General features: G+C 43.8%; 1 protein-coding gene across 1 annotated transcript; it reads left to right on the plus strand.

The window, feature by feature from the left end:
• Window positions 1-1,936: 1,936 nt before the first annotated feature.
• Window positions 1,937-16,650, plus strand: ywhag1 (3-monooxygenase/tryptophan 5-monooxygenase activation protein, gamma polypeptide 1). Its single transcript, XM_054755097.1, has 2 exons — window positions 1,937-2,181; window positions 14,534-16,650. Exons 1-2 carry the CDS (start codon window positions 2,095-2,097, stop codon window positions 15,188-15,190), a joined length of 744 nt encoding a protein of 247 aa, XP_054611072.1. The 5' UTR covers window positions 1,937-2,094; the 3' UTR covers window positions 15,191-16,650.
• Window positions 16,651-18,598: the final 1,948 nt, after the last annotated feature.

Below are 18,598 nucleotides of genomic sequence, written 5' to 3' on the forward strand. Positions count from 1 at the left end.
TGGCAAAATAAATGTCCTTGCTTTTCAGTAGCTCTTATCCTGTGGTGCGCAAATGATGTCAGGCATTGAACACGACCGGCAGGACGTACTTATTCAGATGTAATGATCTCATGATCATGTTGATGGGGGCATACGCGTGTCTCCTATGAGGACACATCGCTTTTTTCCCCCTAAGTACTTATATATAAGAGAGCAGATAGCGTGTATCTACAGGACTGTGGCTTGGATGCCATGCCTGACTTGATACCGCAGAAGACAAGGGAGCCATACTGTAATTTCATCATAATCATTTTTAAAAATCCTTCAAAACTTCTAAAAGCTGCCTGAAAAATCACAGATGCAGTGAGTGAAGTAAACACTGAAAACGTTGAATGAAGTCGTGGTTGTAGCGCCATCTACTGGGAGCAGTGAGGAAACACAGCAGTTGGACTGTGCACACTGTACTGTACTGTAAGTGGTGCAATCCAAGCCCCCTTTTCCACCAAATGTCCAGCTCCATTCAATGTCCTCACATTTAGGACTTGGGAGTTAGTAATACTACACAACTTTTATGTGATAATAAATGATAACACGTAGAGTTACACATATTATCTTTAATGGTAGCCAATGGTTGATACAGTATGTTTATTGTGTAATAGACGCCTGCGTATTTTACTTCAACAGGCACATTTGGCTACAAAGACAGTTGGACTCACGCACTCTATTAATAAACATGACAAGACGCCATCCGTATGGCACAGCAACCCAAGGAGTGCACGCCAGTGGTGTCCAAAGTGTGGCCAGGAGCCATTTGTGGCCCGTGGTTGTTTCTTTAACGGCCTACAGCACATCCTAAAAATACCATTTAACAAGAAACTTGAAATCAAGAGAAAAAAAATCTGCAGAAACTTTACGAGAATAAAGTCAAATTATTAAGAGGAAAAAGTTGTAAGCTAATGAGGAAAAAGTCACCATTTTTACGGGAATAACGTAATATTATGCACGAAAAAATGTACTTTTTATTAGCATGAAGTTTGAATATTAAAGAAAAAAGATGTATTTTTACATTTTAAACAACATTTTTGGAAAATCAATATATCAATATAATCAATATAAATGAAAAGTTATATCTAAAGAGAAAAAAATGGCACAATTTTTTGTGAATAAAAAATAACATTTTAGTAGCATAGAGCTGAAATATTAAAGACAAAATATGTTTTGTTTTTTTTAGAAAATTAGGTTTGGGGGAAAAAGCTATAATGTTATGGAAATAAAGTCAAAATATTATTGTAATAATAATATAGTATAATAATAATAGTCATAATATAGTTATAATATTGTGAAAAGAACATTTACAAATATTATTTAAGTAGGAAGTTGGAATATTTTGAAAATTGCTTGATCACCTAAAGCAGCGCTGTGGTGAAGACCACACGTCCAAGTCCAGCGACACTGAAGCACATCTTAGTGGGCAGCAAGACCAGCCTCGCCCAAGGGTGTTACACCTGCCGGTACATCCAGGGGCTGGAAAGATTGCCGGACAAGCGTGAACGCCTTTCCCCATCATTTGGGTAAGCCGGCTTCACCACCATAAGGACCGACATTGGGCAGCTAGGCGGGGCACGGGACTGCAGGAAGCTGCTGGGCAGACTTGGGCCGGATCAGCCGTTTCCCAGCTCAGACTGCATCCACCAACCTGTTCCCAAATATGTGCTTTTGTTTTGTGCTTACATTGTCTTATATTGTTGGATGTGTTTGTTCCAAAAATATTGATTTTTTTTGTCTCCAATCTTAGTGCTGTGTGATCACCAAATTAAAAGGCAAAATCTTAAAAAACAAAAAACAAAAAACAAAAAACAAAAAACATACTGTAGCGCTAATGCAGTAGCCTGACGGAGCCAGGTTCGTTACATCACCACACCACGACACGCCCAGCTGGGCGGTGACAAGCCGGAGGAAAGTGCTCCGAGGGGGAGGGGTGTCCCGTCGGCAGGCCCACAGATAGCAGGCAGCAGCTGCGGCGAGAGGACCGTTGCTCTCCATTAAAGGCATATATAGTCATATATTTGAGCTCGACGTCCGGTACGCATAACGATAACACGCTCGATATCCAACATGGTGGACCGTGAACAACTGGTGCAGAAGGCCAGGCTGGCCGAGCAGGCTGAGCGGTACGACGATATGGCAGCAGCCATGAAGTCGGTAAGTAGCCTGGCTTGGGAAATGACCTTTTTGCGTTTGCTTCATTTGTCACGAATAGCTCCTCTGGACGTCAAAATGTATGCGTGTATGTGTGAGAACAGCCCAGAAAGACAATAATCTGTGTGGTAATGCGCGAGTCGTGTGTTTTTTTTTCCCTTAACAGATTAACCCCCATGATTTTGGTGTATGAAAGTTATGATTAAAGACGTCCATTTTAATGACGATACACCTGTGAGCGACGTAGAATGCGCTTATGTTGAGGTTTGGACAACGTCATCTGGCGGCGTTACAAGGCCTATAAGCCTATGTTCTCACTGCAGTGCTGCCATACATTTTTAGGAAAGAATGGGTGATTAAGTTTGCCTCATTTAGGGTCCAGTCACTCATTTAGAGTGTTAATGGTACTACTGGTCGTGAGAATGCGGACCGCTTGATCTTGGGGCGGTGCCTTTCACTAGTCTCGGTGTGCGCGCGTAGTCGCGAACGCAGCACCAACCGCCCAATAGTGATAGAATGGATGTGCCTATAATGTGATGTTTTACGATAGCAGGTCACCAAACACTGCAGAGTTGCTGATTTAGCAGAGTTCAGTGGTACCACGGTGGTCTGCAGCCAGTGGTTCCGTTTTACGTGATATTGAATTAGCATTGACTGACTGTGAATTAGCACCCTCCCACCCTCCCTCGGACGCTGGCGTGGACACACACACGACGTGTTTGACGCATTAGGAACAGCAATGTTGGCTCAAGGTTGATCGCGATCGATTTGGCGCAGATGCCGTGCGCAAGATATGCGTCTCCGTACAGGCGGGTGTAGGGGGAGGACACGCAACTTTCCAGAAAGCGCTCTTAATTGTCATATTGCAGCAAATGGCCGTTTCATCCCTCTGAGCAGCCTGTCGCATGACGGAAGGCGCTGCGTTCATCGCAGCCGCATCCGTGCACTGTCGGCTCGCGCACACAGAGGCGTGCCGCAGCATCTGCCAAGAAGATGCCGCACAGGCCCCACCATTAGTGCACCATTTCATGTCATGGCTCCACAAAGAGTGCATCCCTCACTGACATATCGTCACAGGACAGCTGCTGTAGTTGGCGAGCTGCTCCTTTAAACCCTCGTGCTGCTTTTTAAGTAACAGGCAATGACGTTGTTATGCTATATTAGCAAACTAGTCATTTGCTGACTGACGGAATCCCACGTAAAGGATACATTACTTTTATCGTCGTCGTGCAGAAGCGATGGTTTCTGAGGCAAATGCCACAGGCAACAGCAGCAGTGGGGGAACATTGCGGTTTTGAACAAGGTGAGTGCATGAATACCGACAACCGACAACCGGGGGGAAAAAAACTACCGACGTAGGTGCCTCGGGCAGCGGAGCCTTCGTCCCGACAGTCGAAGCTTACTGAGGCATTTGGTCTGCAAATTTAATCAAAACAGTGCAAAATGGTGCGCGCTCACAGACAGTGTCGCTTGCTGCATTGCAAAAACATACATACTGGCAACTTCTGTGTCAAGCTAATGTCTCACACAGGTAGACCGTACACAATACTTGAGTACCATCTAGTGGTTCAAATGTGAAGTACACCTCTCATGACAAATAATGACAAAATGGGCTAAAGAAATGTTGATAAAATCGATTATCATCGACCAGCAAAATTTGTTATCATGACAGGCCTAGTCAGGTGGCATATATCCACGTGGTTTACTGTGTGAGACTTGGATAAAGTTTCTCACCGATGCAGGCAAAATTTTTAAAAAAGTGTCAGTGAAGCAGCTCATAGCGATGTCCCACCATCGAACTGCCATAGCCAAAACTCTTGCCCTCTTTCCTTTTCATCTCCTACACGGGATCATTTGGTTTGGAAAATATTGACTCCCATTGCACAAAAATCCTTGAAATTGCTACAAATTATGAGCAAGAACATGCAAATTTCAGATGGAGATGTTTCAAGCGAGCTGCAAACCCAGGTCCCGACTGTGAGGCAGATGTTCGAGCCACTCTTCCACCGTGCAGCAACGATCTGGAAAACAGGCACACTCACACACTGGAAAAAAGAGTTTTGTCACAGTAAATGTTACTTTAAACCATGTAGTTAATGTATTTATTTAAAAAATCTTTGTAATATTAATGTGTTGACTTAGTATTAGGTAGTAAATGTATTTTGTTATGTACATTTGAATAATGATACTTTAGTAACATTTACTTAAGCAGGATTAGTAGCAGCACATTTTGAGAATACCAACTAAAATCTACTACAACGTTCATATGGTGATGTAAGAGCGCCCTCTGGTGGCCCACCAGGCATAGCTGCTGAGCACTCATGGCTGCAGTTGGCCAATGAACTGCTTTTCTGGGATGAAATGCATTATGGGAAGAAATTAAAATCGCTGCTGTTTATTTTGTTAAACTCGTATTTGGTACTTGTCTTGTATATTTACTAGCTACCAGGCAGCCCTTTACTTGACAGGATGGATGGATGGTGGTGCAATGCTGCCTCTGTCCACCAGAGGGAACTAGAGGAGCCCAGAGGGAGGCTGACGTCATTGCAGCGCCCCAGTAAGCACCAATAAATGCTTAGCTTAGTTTCTTTTATTACTTTAAACTTGTATCGGTACTTGTATTGTATATTTTGTAGGTATACGGTTTGAGTGTTAAGTTGCTGTGCGATGATGTTACCGTTCTTTGTAAGATGACACTGTGAGTCAGGCTGTTATATTGAGTAATAACTCCTGCGATTTCCGATAGTTTGACAAGCTCCGCGAGAGTTCCCTTATAACTCAGGATTGGCTCCTGTGAAAGAATGAGCTGACTTAAAAGCGGCACAGTACACTAAGTCCCCAACTAACGAACACAATTGGTTCCAGACGACTGTTCTTAAGTCGAACAAAAGGTATTATTAGCAATGATATAGGTACTACATGTACGTGTATACATATACAGTATATGTGTATGTATGTAAATATGAGTTTGGATGCAGTAGTAATATTCAACCAGTAGGGTAAAAGGTAATATTAGCAATGATATAGGTACTACATGTACGTGTATACATATACAGTATATGTGTATGTATGTAAATATGCGTTTGGATGCAGTAGTAATATTAAACCAGGATAATTAATGAAAAAAACAATAATAAAAGTGATATAATAATACGTAATGATAAATGTTATTTACCTTTGAAGAGGAGTGGTTGAGCATACGTCGTTGTGGTGGAGGAGGAGGAGATATTGAAAAAAAGGACAAATGGTGGTGGTGGTTAGACTCTTCTAAAAGAGGTAGTGTTCTGTGGGTGGTGTAGAATTAAGCAGGCCTATTAACTCTTCATAAACTTTAATCACACACTCTGTCCGGGTTGGATCATAAAACTCTTAACCTTCCTCTCTCCTCTTTCTCATCTTCCTGTATCTGTTGGTCCCATTAGCAGTGTCACAGTGTCTTCTACTGGTCAAGCATGTACAGTAGAAATATGGACTTATGAGGCAAAACACATGAAAATATAGACCAGTTGGCTTGTGTTCGTATCTCCGAATGTTCGCACGTCGGATGTTTGTTAGTAGGGGACTTAGTGTATTTAAACGATTAGTCATAGTTTTGAAGTACAGAAGATATCACAAGATTAGACAGGGTGATTAATTAGTTTAAGAAAAATACACTGGGAATTCCGGCATATATTGAGAAATGTTGAGAAAGTAGGGATTACTTGGAAAAAATGTAAATGATTTGCAAGCACAGTCTAAGTTAAAATAAACGCATTTTTAAGTGAAGTTTTAAGTTTTGTGCTAATGAATGATTAAAAAGCAAGTGGATGTTATTTGAGAATGACCCTTGTAATATTTACTTAGATTGTCTATGGGGAAAAAGTTACAGAGCTTTTTTTTAAGTAAATGTTGCTCCAGACTTTTTTCAGTGCAAGAGCAGATGCTTTCAGTAAAATCGAGGGTGACCAGACAAACAAGCTGTCTGAGAAATCATTAACAGGCCAGCTAGCACCACCACTTTGCTGCTGAAGTCTGAGCAGACTGCAAGGCAGCTGTGTCTTTGGCCGTCAGTGCCATCATACTTAACACACACATGAAACTGCCGCTATTACCATGCTAATTTTACATGCTAGCAGTAGACCGTACACGCGTGCTGATGAGAATGATTGGACCGCTTCCTGATGTAATAATATTAGACGCTGGACACAGCTTTTCTTATCTTGAATGACAAAGAAAGATGTGGAGTGGAGGGAATGTGCTCATACGTCCGAGTGGTGCTATTCTGAAGGTGCTAACATAACTGCTAACATAAGCCCAGTCTGTCATGATACAGTACATATTTCAAGCAACTCTGGTCTTTTCCAACAAGTATATGCTGTAAATTAACAAATTCCGGTCTGGTTTTCGGTTTACAGTAATCCCTCACCACTTTGTTCTTCAAATTTCGCGGCTTCACTCTATCACGGTTTTTCAAAAATCTATAAAATTAATCATGCTCTTCCGTGGTTGAATACAGCCCATTATTAGTCAAAGAATATGCTATATAAGCAATTTGTACTGGTCAGTAGGTGTCCGTAATGTTACCGTCATGGTCGTTGACACACACAAGTACCAACTTGAACAACAGGCTTTCATTGCAGGTTTGAAGGATCTCACAACAGGCACAATAATCCCTAATAAAAATCCCTAATAATAACACAGGCTACTACTGCAGCCGTAACGCACTCCTGTCCCCCCACCCCCGCTCAGCTCCCTTAGCACCGGAACGCATTTACAGCAACACGCACGAGCACAAGTCTTACTTATGTATTCAATGGCTGAATTACTCCTATGTCTCTCCTGGCCTTATGCCTCTTCTCTTATCTTATGTCTACTATGTTGAGTAATACGTGTGTAAAGTCGACTATAGGGGTGAATGCTCTAATAATGTTTAAAAAGAAATGTATTTAGTAGGGCTCTAAATGCATATAGATTCACGGTTTACGATACGATTCAAAAACAACATAGTTTAAAAACAAAATGATGCTGTAAGGCGGGGGTCCCCAACCACTGGGCCACGGGAAACTTTGAGGTGCAATGATAAAAATAAAAACACTTTTGTGAAATACATTTGTAGATAACTACATCAAATTTGATCAATATTTTATTCAAAAAATAATATACAGTCAGAAACCCCCCAGTTTTTGCATGTTTATGTTGTTTGATGCGAGGGGTGACCTGTCCCAGGCTAGTAAACTGTATTTTTACTGTTTTTCTTTCACCTCATGCTTGGTCCCAAATGCTGATACTATGTGGGAATGCATGAAGGTAAGATTTGATGACCTAACCCGAACGGCAGCCTTGATCAATGGCACTCATCATAAATACATTGGAAAATGTACAGTCAATTCATGTGATAGGTGTCGGTATCAGCCGATCTCACTCGGAATCGGCAGCATAAAACCCTGACTGGAGCAGCCCTGCTTGAGACTTGACATTAAAGACTTGAGATGTACTTGAGACTTGCAAAACATTGACTTCCTCCCACCGCTGCCATCTGCTGTACGGAGTTGTCACGACAGTCCCTTTCTATTGTGTTTGTGAGTGAGGGCGAACAGGCAGCTCCAAGTAAGCCAGAAGAGGCGTGTAAACCGATCACTGGTACTCTATGCTACATTTGACAACTGCTTCCAGAAGGTGGCAGGCTTGGAGCTGGGTCGCTTCACATTAAAATACTTCTAATGCTTGACTTTTTGTTCTAAAGGGTACGGGACGCACTTTAGTTTCTGGAGCGTACACCAGCAGACCTCACATGAATATGATCAGTATTCCAAGATATTTCTGGATGTCCCCAAATGAATTGAGTGAGTCACAAAGAGTTCTGATTTTTTTTTGCCACCTACACCTGTAAGAAGATTTGGTTTGTATCAATATGTGCAGCATTTCAACTGCACTTCAGAACAGTTCTTTTGGCAATGTGCGTACTCTAACAGCACTGGCCTGAGATGACATGCAGATACTCTCAGGATGCTGCTGGCACGCAAATTAATTAGCAGGTAGTGAGGCAGGTGGGCGAGATCTCAAAGTACCAAAAAAGGCACAGGAGCTGTCAGGACGGTTAAAAACTGCAGGTGCCACAATTTGCTTGGCTTGGCTTTTGAAGTGACTATTTAGTTGTTGCTTTTTCCAATCAAAGACGTATAAAAGAAGTCTTGCTTTGGCCACATTTTAAACACAAGCCATTGAAAATGTTCTCAAAGTGAAAGTTTTGCAAAATGCCGGCTTTATCATTCCTGTTTAAACCTGTAATCCTGTAAACCTCTGGTTTCCTGGTTTCTTTTAGGGAGGTGCAAGTGGAACAGTAGGAGTTTGAACAGGGATGATTATTTTATTTTTAAGTAAAGTTCCTTACATGAAGTGCAGCGTGAATATTTGCAGCACCGTTCTTATACTGAACAACGGCAGCACGCTGCTTTCATCTCATGCGCTCATTAGGGAGGTGAAGTGTTCAAAAAGAGGCGCACCGCACCTTGACATCAGGGCCAGGAGGCGGATGCTGAGAAGGTCCTCCACGTTTTTGGCAACTTTTAGGCAGACTGTCCCTCACTTGAAATATGCGTCTTGTGGAAAGTGGGACATTATGTCGTGGCGAGGGCTTTTCGACCAGCCTAGACAGGCTGGCATGCACACGTGCACAGTACAAAATGTATTGAATAAACGTAAGGGCGGATTGTCCTGTGCAGGAGGGAGTGAACCGTACCATCCCTAATGTGTAATCTAATTGTAAATGTCGGCGTTTAGTAGACGGTAGTGTAAAATGTGTATTCAATGACAAAATACACTAATAGCCGCATTTAGTGTAAAGATTCTACTCACGTGAAAGATTCTTTCAGAAGGAATACACAGTTGGACTGTTAAGAAAATGTTCTATTATACGCACGCATGTGCGGTCGCACGGCTGAACAGGACACCTAGAGCAAAATAATAAGAGACGTGTTGAATGAGCCCAGTTTAGAATTTCACTGCTTGCATTAGTCCAGAGTTTTATTCTTTGCACTTGTTGATAGTAGGAGAACATGTTATTTTAGTTGCAACCACGCCAGAACAACATCAACAAACTCAACTTCCTCTCTGCGCGCACACACACACACACACACACACACACACACACACAGTCAAGATTTGTGTCACGTTCACAGACAGCCAGACATTACAGAACTTTCTTCACAGAGAATTCTTGTATCCAGTGTTTTATTACGGTGTTTGATGTCCTTCATGTGTTCTGTGTACAGTGTGAGTGACTTACGATAAGATGAGATCCAACGTACTCCAAAACTCGACTTACGTCACAGTCTAGGAACGAATTCGTACGTAAACAGAGGACCATCTATAGTTGGTTAATTGAGCCCTAATGGTGAACCCCGTTTTCCCTCCGCTTATCCGGGTCTGGGTCGCGTGGGCAGGAGTCTCAGTAGGGAAGTCCAGACTTCCCGGTCTCCGGCCACCTCTTCCAGTTCCACCCGAAGCACACCGAGGTATTCCCAGGCCAGCTGTGAGACATGATCCCTCCAGCATGTTCTGCACCAGGGCCTCCTCCTGGCTGGGCATGCCCTGAACACCTCACCCAGACTAGATGCCATAGCCACCTCAACTGGCTCCTCTCGATGTGAAGGAGCAACGCCTCCACTCTGATCCCCTCCTGGATGTTGAGCTCCTCACCCTATCTCTTAGGGTGAGTCCAGCCACTCTACGAAGGAAACTCATTTTGGACGCTTGTATCGGCGATCTTGTTCTTTAGGTCACGACCCAAAGCTCATGACCATAGGTCCATGACGGTCCGGTACAGCAACCGCATTACTGCAGATGCTGCACCGACCCGTCTGTCGACCTCACGCTCCAACCTTCCCTCACTCATGAGCAAGACATGGACATAATCAAACTCCTCCATCTGGAGTAAGACTTCACTCCAAACCCGAAGGTGCAATCCACCCTTTTCCGACTGGGAACCATGGCCTCGGATTTGGAGGTCTTATCCCAGAAGCTTCACACTCAGCTGCAAACTGCCCCAGTAAACGCTGAAGGTCACAGCGTGATGAGGCCATCAAGACCACATAGCAGAGACGAGATCCTAAGGCCCCCAAATGTAGACATTCTGTCCATAAAAAGCATGAACAGAATCGGTGACAAAGGGTAGCCGTTGTCGTACCTTCTCTCCAGCGCTCTGGAATAGACGTTCCCAAGGAGGGTAAAACTATATTGGATTCTGCACTAATGGTATTTCTTTAGCCTTGTGTCCTTTCACGGTCTCTTAGCGTACAGGTTCATTTCAGTATTTGCTTCCTGTACACCAGCTCACTTGTCTCCGCTCTAAACTAATTTGTCATCAGTTTTTGATATGCCCAGCGACTGCACTGGCAGGAAATGTCGTCATACATGGAAACAAAGAAGTCGAAGGGCCATCGTAACTTTATATGCCGCTTCTCCTCCCCTGCTTATTAGTGCTTTGTGGCTAAAGCAACAATCCCTATTCACACCGCCAGTGACGTCAGGTGGGCCACTGTGCCTTTGTGCTCTGCTGCCTGAAAAGAGGGTCAGCAGGGGGCTTGTCACATCAGCTTAGGAGAGCCTTGAGACTTTGGCGCAAATAAGCAAGGAAGGCCAGAGAGGGAGCGTGCAGTAGGAATGGAAAACAGGGAGCTATGAAACGGTTGTACGCCATCAGTGCACGCATTGTAACCTCGGCAAATGAAACGTGAGATAGTGGTCATTCACCCCCCCATCAGCACACTCTCCGTGCCCTGTCTGTTTCCTGTGGATATTAATGACCTGGGAGAGCTGTCAAAGGGGAAGCTATTGATTGTCCTCAGTTGTTGGGAGGTTCCAGTGCCGTGTGTAAGGATGAGTCACGAGAGAGCGTAGCCACGATTGATGAGCATTATGGGTAGACAGACCACCATTGTTATAGTGGCACCATGGCTTCCGTCAGGGCTTTCTGCTCACCCTGCAGTCTCGGACACAAAGATAGCCATGGTGTGGCAGAGACTTTGTTTTTCTGACCCTTCTTTTTGTTGCTTCAGTGCCGGCCCTCTCTTTTGGTGGTAGTCGCTGTCCGTCAGCTCCTCCGCTGCATGAATTATCATTTGATTGAACGGACGCAGAGAGCAGCACAGAGGCACAGGCCTTTAAAAATGAGCTATGGGGAGGAGGGGGACTGTCCTCTGTGCTTGTAAGTGAGCTCATTATGCAACTGCTGTGGCTTTATTGTATCCTGCTTCCATACTGTTACAGTACAGAGGTGAGTTTATTTATGGCAACTCTAAAATTTGCATCTTGTGGAGAAGCGACACTGTTGCAAACCTGCTTCTCATTAAAAGAGTAAGCATTGCTACATTTAACCACAAGGTAGCATCCATTGCCTTTTTTGCACTACGTGAGAGGTGGGTCGGTGTGCTTCCAGTGAACAATAGGTGACTTATCAGTACGGCCACGATGGGGAATTCGGACTTCATACCGTTAAAGCCGATAACTATAGAAATATAGCTCAGATAACCATTTAAAAAAAACACTCCAAAGAGGCGAGATTACCCGTACCGTGCTGCAGGTGGGTTAGCTTGAGCAAATCAAGCGCTCCTTTTCTGGGCTCACTTGTAAACAAAGATGGCATCAATCGCGTGGGACTTCTCACTGACAGTTCGCCAAATGCTCTGCAAACATTCCACAATGAGAGGAAAAAACATGGAGCTTCGACACGTCAAACTCCCATCATCGCTACAATTACTCGTTGCTATCGCCGCAGTGTTTGACGAGTGCAAAGAAGGACCAGGGGTCCTCAACCACCGGGAAGCTTTGAGGTGCAGTCATTTAAAAAACATTTAAAAAAACATTTGTAAATCACTGCTTCAAATTTTATGTAAATGCATATCAATTTTGGAAATATGGGTCATTATTTTATTTTTAAATAATATACAGTAACAAATTCCATAGTTTTTGCATGTGTATATTGTTTGTTGTGGGCGGCGATCCTTCCTGCTTTGTTCAACGGTCCTTGAATGCACCATTGTGTGTGCACTCTCCCACGCTGCACAGATAGACTACTATACTGTATTTTTACCATTTTTCTTTCACCTCGTATTTGGTCTCGTATGTGGGAGTGCTAACGAAAGGTAAGTTGATGACGGTATTGAGTGCTAATGTGCATATTTGTTGGTGCACAACCTCAAGTGAATTCATGCTAGCACGCTGCCTTTGACCACATGCATCAAACAGTGATGTAATCATCTTCTCTCTGAAAAACAAACTCCAGGCTCCTACTGGTGGATGGCCGGTCTGTATTCACTTTGTGCTTTTAATTTGATGTTGTTACTGTCTTAGTTTCCTGCGACCCTAATGAGGAGAAGCGGTATAGAAAATGGATGGACTGTCATAGTTTTTCCACAACACATTAAAAATAAAAGCTTTTATGTTGTTAATATGCCACAACATTTGGTTAGGACAATCAATTGTGCACAAATCCTACATTGCAGAAATTCACTTATCACAGTTGGGTCTGGAACTAATTAACTGCAATAAACGAGGCATTACTGTTACCGTTTAGGCCCCAGACGGACCAAATCAATATGAACCAAACAAACAGTTGGTGGTTTGGTCCACAACATGTCAGAAAAGAGGCAAAAAGAAGTAGTGAACATCTTATTTTAGACAAAATAGGTCTGCTTTCATGGATGACCGAGGAAATTAAAAAAATATTCACATTTGAGAGGCTGAAATCAAAAGGATATTGAAGTTTTTTAAATAAAAAAACAATGTTGATTAATTGGATAATCGATTAACCACTGATTAATTCTTGCAGCACTAATAAGTACACTCATGTACGATGGGGTTCTTTTAGCGTTCCAGGGAGTTGTTTTTTTAACATGCAGTGTCTGGTGCCCCTTAAAAAATAAATAAAAAAGCCTGACGTTGAGGCCGTGTTGCAGTGTACAAGAGGGCTGAATAGTACGAGATAGGAACTGGTTTATTTGCAGGGATTCCCACCCACACTGCTGCAGCTTTGTCCACACCAATAGCCGTGTCAGCATCCTTTCCACTGGAGATTAGAACTGATAAAATGTTGCAGTTGCTATGGAAACAGGAGCTTGTGCCAGCAGATTAGCGTCTCCTCCCCGCTTTCTCTCTTCTTCCACAGGTACGCTCACTGTGAAGCATTGCCGAGTCCACATGAAATCAAACCATTTTCCTATTTTCTGTAATACTTACGGCTCAAATCGACACGCTTGCGTCTTTGATCAAAAATGATGATTGTGTGCACCTAAACTCACACTCGCCCTAAATGCTTTCCTGTCACGGGCCTTAAGATGCTGATGCTCCACTCCACCATTTGTTTTCACATGTTCACTTAGCCCTTCCGTTCGCCATTTCGATGCATTTAGAAGTGGTTCCTGCATGTAAAACTATCATTCGAAAACTATAAAAACGTTTGGAAATATCTTTTCTGAAAAGGGGGGAAAAAAGTCACTTTCATTTCAAAAAGTCATTTTTAAACCATATAATGTAACATGGCGAAAGATTATTTCAAATAAATAAAAATATCACTGAATTCTGTCTAAATAAATGCAATCAAGTGGCTCAAGAAGGTCACAACATGAATAAAAACAAACTCGTAATGTTAGGTTATGATGTCACAGCGGCAGGGTTACTTCCCACAAACGTCTGTTCCAGGGTCATGTGATTGTTGTTAGCAACTGGGATGTTGTTAAGCAACTTTTGGCAACACATGGAAGCCCAGTTCAGACTGTAAGTAATAACACTCTACAAAGTGACAAAGTATTTCCGCGCAGTGGCCGCGCTGGACCTCCGCTTTCTCTCGTGTCTTAGAAAGGGAACGACACACAATTTTAGTGGGTCTCACCCAAAGTCAGCTGGGATAGGCTCCGGCTCACCCGTGACCCCAATGAGGACAAGCAATGTAGCAAACGGGTGGACGGCTTCACTGCAGACATTGCAAAGGGCTCGGCCAGGGCCCTCCCGCTCCGGTTTGCTCATGGAGCAGAACTGCGCTGAAAAAGAAAGCAACAACAGGCTTTACACTCTGAAAAGGTCTGTAAAGACGCCCCTGCTGCACCGTCCCAGTGGGGTGAAAAGGATTAAATCCCTTTTAGACAGACATCGGACTGTCAAAACACAACAAAACAAGCTTTGAGCAACCACGGCAGCCAATCAGCATTCACGACAGAGGGTGATGTCAGCGTGCCGGGGGCGTGTCTGACGCGAGTGAATGCCAAACCGTCTTGTTCCTTTCTTTGTTTGTTGATTGGAGCATCAGTGAAATGTGAGCGATGCAGCGGAAGTACAGCTTTTCATTTGAAGAATTATAAAATGCGTTTGTTTTGCGCCTCAGGTCACAGAGCTGAATGAAGCACTGTCCAATGAAGAGAGGAACCTGCTCTCTGTCGCCTACAAGAACGTGGTGGGGGCGAGGCGTTCATCCTGGCGCGTCATCTCAAGCATCGAGCAGAAGACGTCGGCTGACGGTAATGAGAAAAAGATCGAGATGGTGCGCGCCTACCGGGAAAAGATCGAGAAGGAGCTGGAGGCCGTCTGCCAGGATGTGCTCAACCTCCTTGACAACTTCCTGATCAAGAACTGCAACGAGACGCAGCACGAGAGCAAAGTCTTCTACCTGAAGATGAAGGGCGACTACTACCGCTACCTGGCCGAGGTGGCCACCGGCGAGAAGCGATCCTCCGTGGTGGAGTCCTCCGAGAAATCCTACAGCGAGGCGCACGAGATCAGCAAGGAGCACATGCAGCCCACCCACCCCATCCGCCTGGGGTTGGCTCTCAACTACTCCGTCTTCTACTACGAGATCCAGAACGCCCCGGAGCAGGCGTGCCACCTGGCCAAGACCGCCTTCGATGATGCCATCGCCGAGCTGGACACCCTCAACGAGGACTCCTACAAAGACTCCACCCTCATCATGCAGCTGCTGCGAGACAACTTGACGCTGTGGACGAGCGACCAGCAGGACGACGAGGGAGGCGAGGGCAACAACTAAAAAAAACAAAACAAAACAAAACACACACAAAAAAAAGTCTGCAACCGCATTCTGCCAAAACACCACAAACCGTCGCGCTCACAAATGACTAAATAAAATCATAGTGAAAACGTTAGAAATTAAGCTAAATGGTGGGTGGGGGTGGGGAGGGACGTGGTAGGAGGTGGAACATCAGCAGCCGATTTACCAAGAGGTACCAACACGGCTGCTGTTCTTTATTTTTCCACGCATTCAAGGTGAAATCCGTAGGAGAAAAGATAACCTAAGTAGGAGGTGTTAACTCAAGTTATTTCAAAAACAAATACAAGAAGGAATCCCCCTTCCTGCTAGCCTCTGCAGCATTTGCTAGAATAGCGCTTAGAAGCGAGGGGGTGTGCCGTGGGAGCCACCCAACGTAAAGATGCGTCCCACCGGCACAGACTGGCATGGTCGTGCAAATGAGGCGGAGGCGTCTTATTGGAATCAGCCAGGGGGGAGAAGCGTCCACAAATTGAGTTTGATGTTTGAGCAACAGGAAAATTCGAGTAACCTTGAACGTCACGAACGGCCTTGCTTAGTGAGGGGGGGCAAGCATCCAGATGACGGGGGTGTCTACCTACATGCGTGTTGACGTGGCATCTTTAGTTGCAGCACACTATGGTCGTGGAGCGCTAAGCAGGTTGTCTCTGTTGTTGAGAATAACATGAAAAAAGTGTTTTTTTCTTCTTTGTTTGCTTTGTGTCAGGTGTGTGTCCAGCTAAGTCACACGGTCATACTGTAACTAAAAATAGAGCTTCATGAAGTAAACTTAGTGCAGCTTGTCCCTATCATGTGCTGATGTGCTTTACTGAATAAATTAACTGTTTTTGGACACCTAATCCTTAGTGTCAGTATTGTCGTCACTATAACAACCTCCGTTCCCTCCCGATGTGCGGAGGGAACCATGCACAGAAGTCACATAGCAAAATGAGGTTTTGTCACTGCGAACGGTTCCGACTCTTACTCTCCAACCGTGCCTGCTTCATAACGAGGTGAAATGGCGCACGGAACCGCAGACGTGAAGTATTCACCACGGGCAGCATTGGCGTGATGTTTCGAGAAGGTTGGAAACGCTGATTTGGGCTTTGTGGACTTTATCTGCAGTTTCTTTTGGGTCAGGAAGAGATGCACTTGCCTATGCCAGTATGTGTTTTCTTGAGTGTAAGATGAGAAGTGCTCCAGTCTTCTCCATAGTACAGTATCGTGCATGCTGTGATGTATTTATAGAGTAGCTGCCATTGATTAACTTATGCTGTAGATGTTATGTATTCTTAGGATCTTGGTAAATACTCGATCTCACATCACATTATTTTCTATTTATTTCTTTTTATTGCAAGTGTTAGCTAGACCTTATTTTCATGTGTTTTCTTTATTCCATTTGCTGAAGTACACTATACCAAAAGGGTTATTGTTACCAATAAATTGATCTGATACAGACACGACCATGTTGACATGCAATTCTTGGTCAGAAGGAAACGTGCGAGGGATGGTTTGTGACGTGCTGACAGCAGGTACATGAAGCTAACAGGAAGATCCCATGCAAATAATAACCATAACAGTGCTGCCATTGGCTGTGTAGGTGTTGAGAATGACACAAGTATTGCTTTTAAAGTTTGCTGGTCAGCGTTTTTAGATCTTTTTGTCAAATAGATGATCCGGTTAGCCTTTCGCCCCGATACCCAGGTCGTATGACCGATTTGCACGTCAGGACCTCTGCGAGCCTCCACCAGAGTTTCCTCTGGCTTTGCCCTGCCCAGACATAGTTCACCGTCTTTTGGGTCTTGCTGTTGTTCCCAAGACACTTAGTTATCACTTTTGCCTTTGAAAAAGGTATTGTTTTTCACTACACTGTTCTTGGACGCTTGGGAGAAGTTGCTTTCGGAGGTTGTTCTTTATTCATGGCTGTCTTTTGCGATCCCACTCCCACATGAATGACTTCGGGATGCTTTACTTTTGGCATGACACAGGACTGATGGTAGCACTCACCTTTTCTTCTCTGGACAAGCTTTTTTCTGGATGCCCCAAAAAAATCAGAGGATTTCAATTTCACTCCTGGATCCTCGGTGTCGGAATCGGCAGCATAAAACCCTGATCGCAGCATCCCTATTCCAGATGCTTGCTGGACTTCCTTGGGCGCCCTGAAGCCTTTTTCACAACAATTGAACATCTCTCCTTGAAGTTCTTGAGGATCTGATAAATGCTTGGTTTAGGTGCCGTCCTCGCAGCCATATCCTTGCCTTGTTTTCAGCTACCCAATGACTGCACGTGTTTGAAAAACAAAGATTTCAAGCACCAACCTCCCTCTTAAAGCTTTCAGTCTGATATTCTAACTCCATCAGCGTGAGAGTCATCTCCAGCTTTTGTCCTCGTCAACACTCAACACAACTACGTTAACCAGGGAGTCACCCACATGACGCCAGCTGGTCCTTTTGTGGCAGGGCTGAAATGCAGTGGAAATGTTTTTTTGGGATTAAGTTCATTTTCATGACAAAGAGGGACTTTGCAATTCATTGCCACTCACTTTTATCACTCTTCATAGCATTGCAGAGTGTATGCAAATTGCATCATAAACACGGAGGCAGCAGACTTTGTGAAAATGAATATTTGTGTCATTCTCGAAACTTTTGGCACTCATCCAACCACACCGGTCAACATTTACAGGTAAAAAATACGGGAAATTTTCCAGTGAACTTCCTTCCCCTGATCTCGACGAAGGAAACCCCGACTGCCGATGCGCTGCACCGTCGTCCTCGCTGTGACTCAAGCGTGGATTCCACTGAATGGACTAGGACTAAATGCTGAAATTTGTGGAAAATAAAGTTGGGTGAAAATATTATGGGAATAAAGTCAGTATATTACAAGAAGACATTTTTCAAAAACAAAGTTGAAATAGTTGGAAAATTAAAAACAACAGCAGCAGGCCACGTTTGCTGAGCTTTTTTTAGTTCCATTTTATTTCTACAATGTATTTTGGGCCAATAAAAAAAAAAAGTTATTTTTAACAAAACAACATAAAGTTGTAATTATTGGAAAATGAGGTTGGGGAAAACGGAATGTGGGAATAAACTCAATATTACGAGACAAGTTGAAATGTTTGGACAATTTAAAAAAACAGCAAAAACATTTTTAAAAAAGCAAATACCAAAGTTGCTACAAATAATAGGCGTTTTCACCTACATCACAAAGCCGCGACGCAGCTTTTTCTTGAAATATAGAGAACTTCCTAGCATATTTACAAAATATCAACGTGGGCCCTGCATCCTTTCATTTTTCACTAGGTGGCCTCTGTGGAAAATGTTTGGACACCCCCGAGTTAGAGAGAAGAGCCGCGGACAACCTGGGTATGGGTTAGGAAGCGCTGCACAGTATCGGTGTGTGGGTTAGAAAGCC

Source organism: Dunckerocampus dactyliophorus, chromosome 16 (genome assembly GCF_027744805.1).
Source record: "Dunckerocampus dactyliophorus isolate RoL2022-P2 chromosome 16, RoL_Ddac_1.1, whole genome shotgun sequence".
Taxonomy (NCBI): domain Eukaryota; kingdom Metazoa; phylum Chordata; class Actinopteri; order Syngnathiformes; family Syngnathidae; genus Dunckerocampus; species Dunckerocampus dactyliophorus.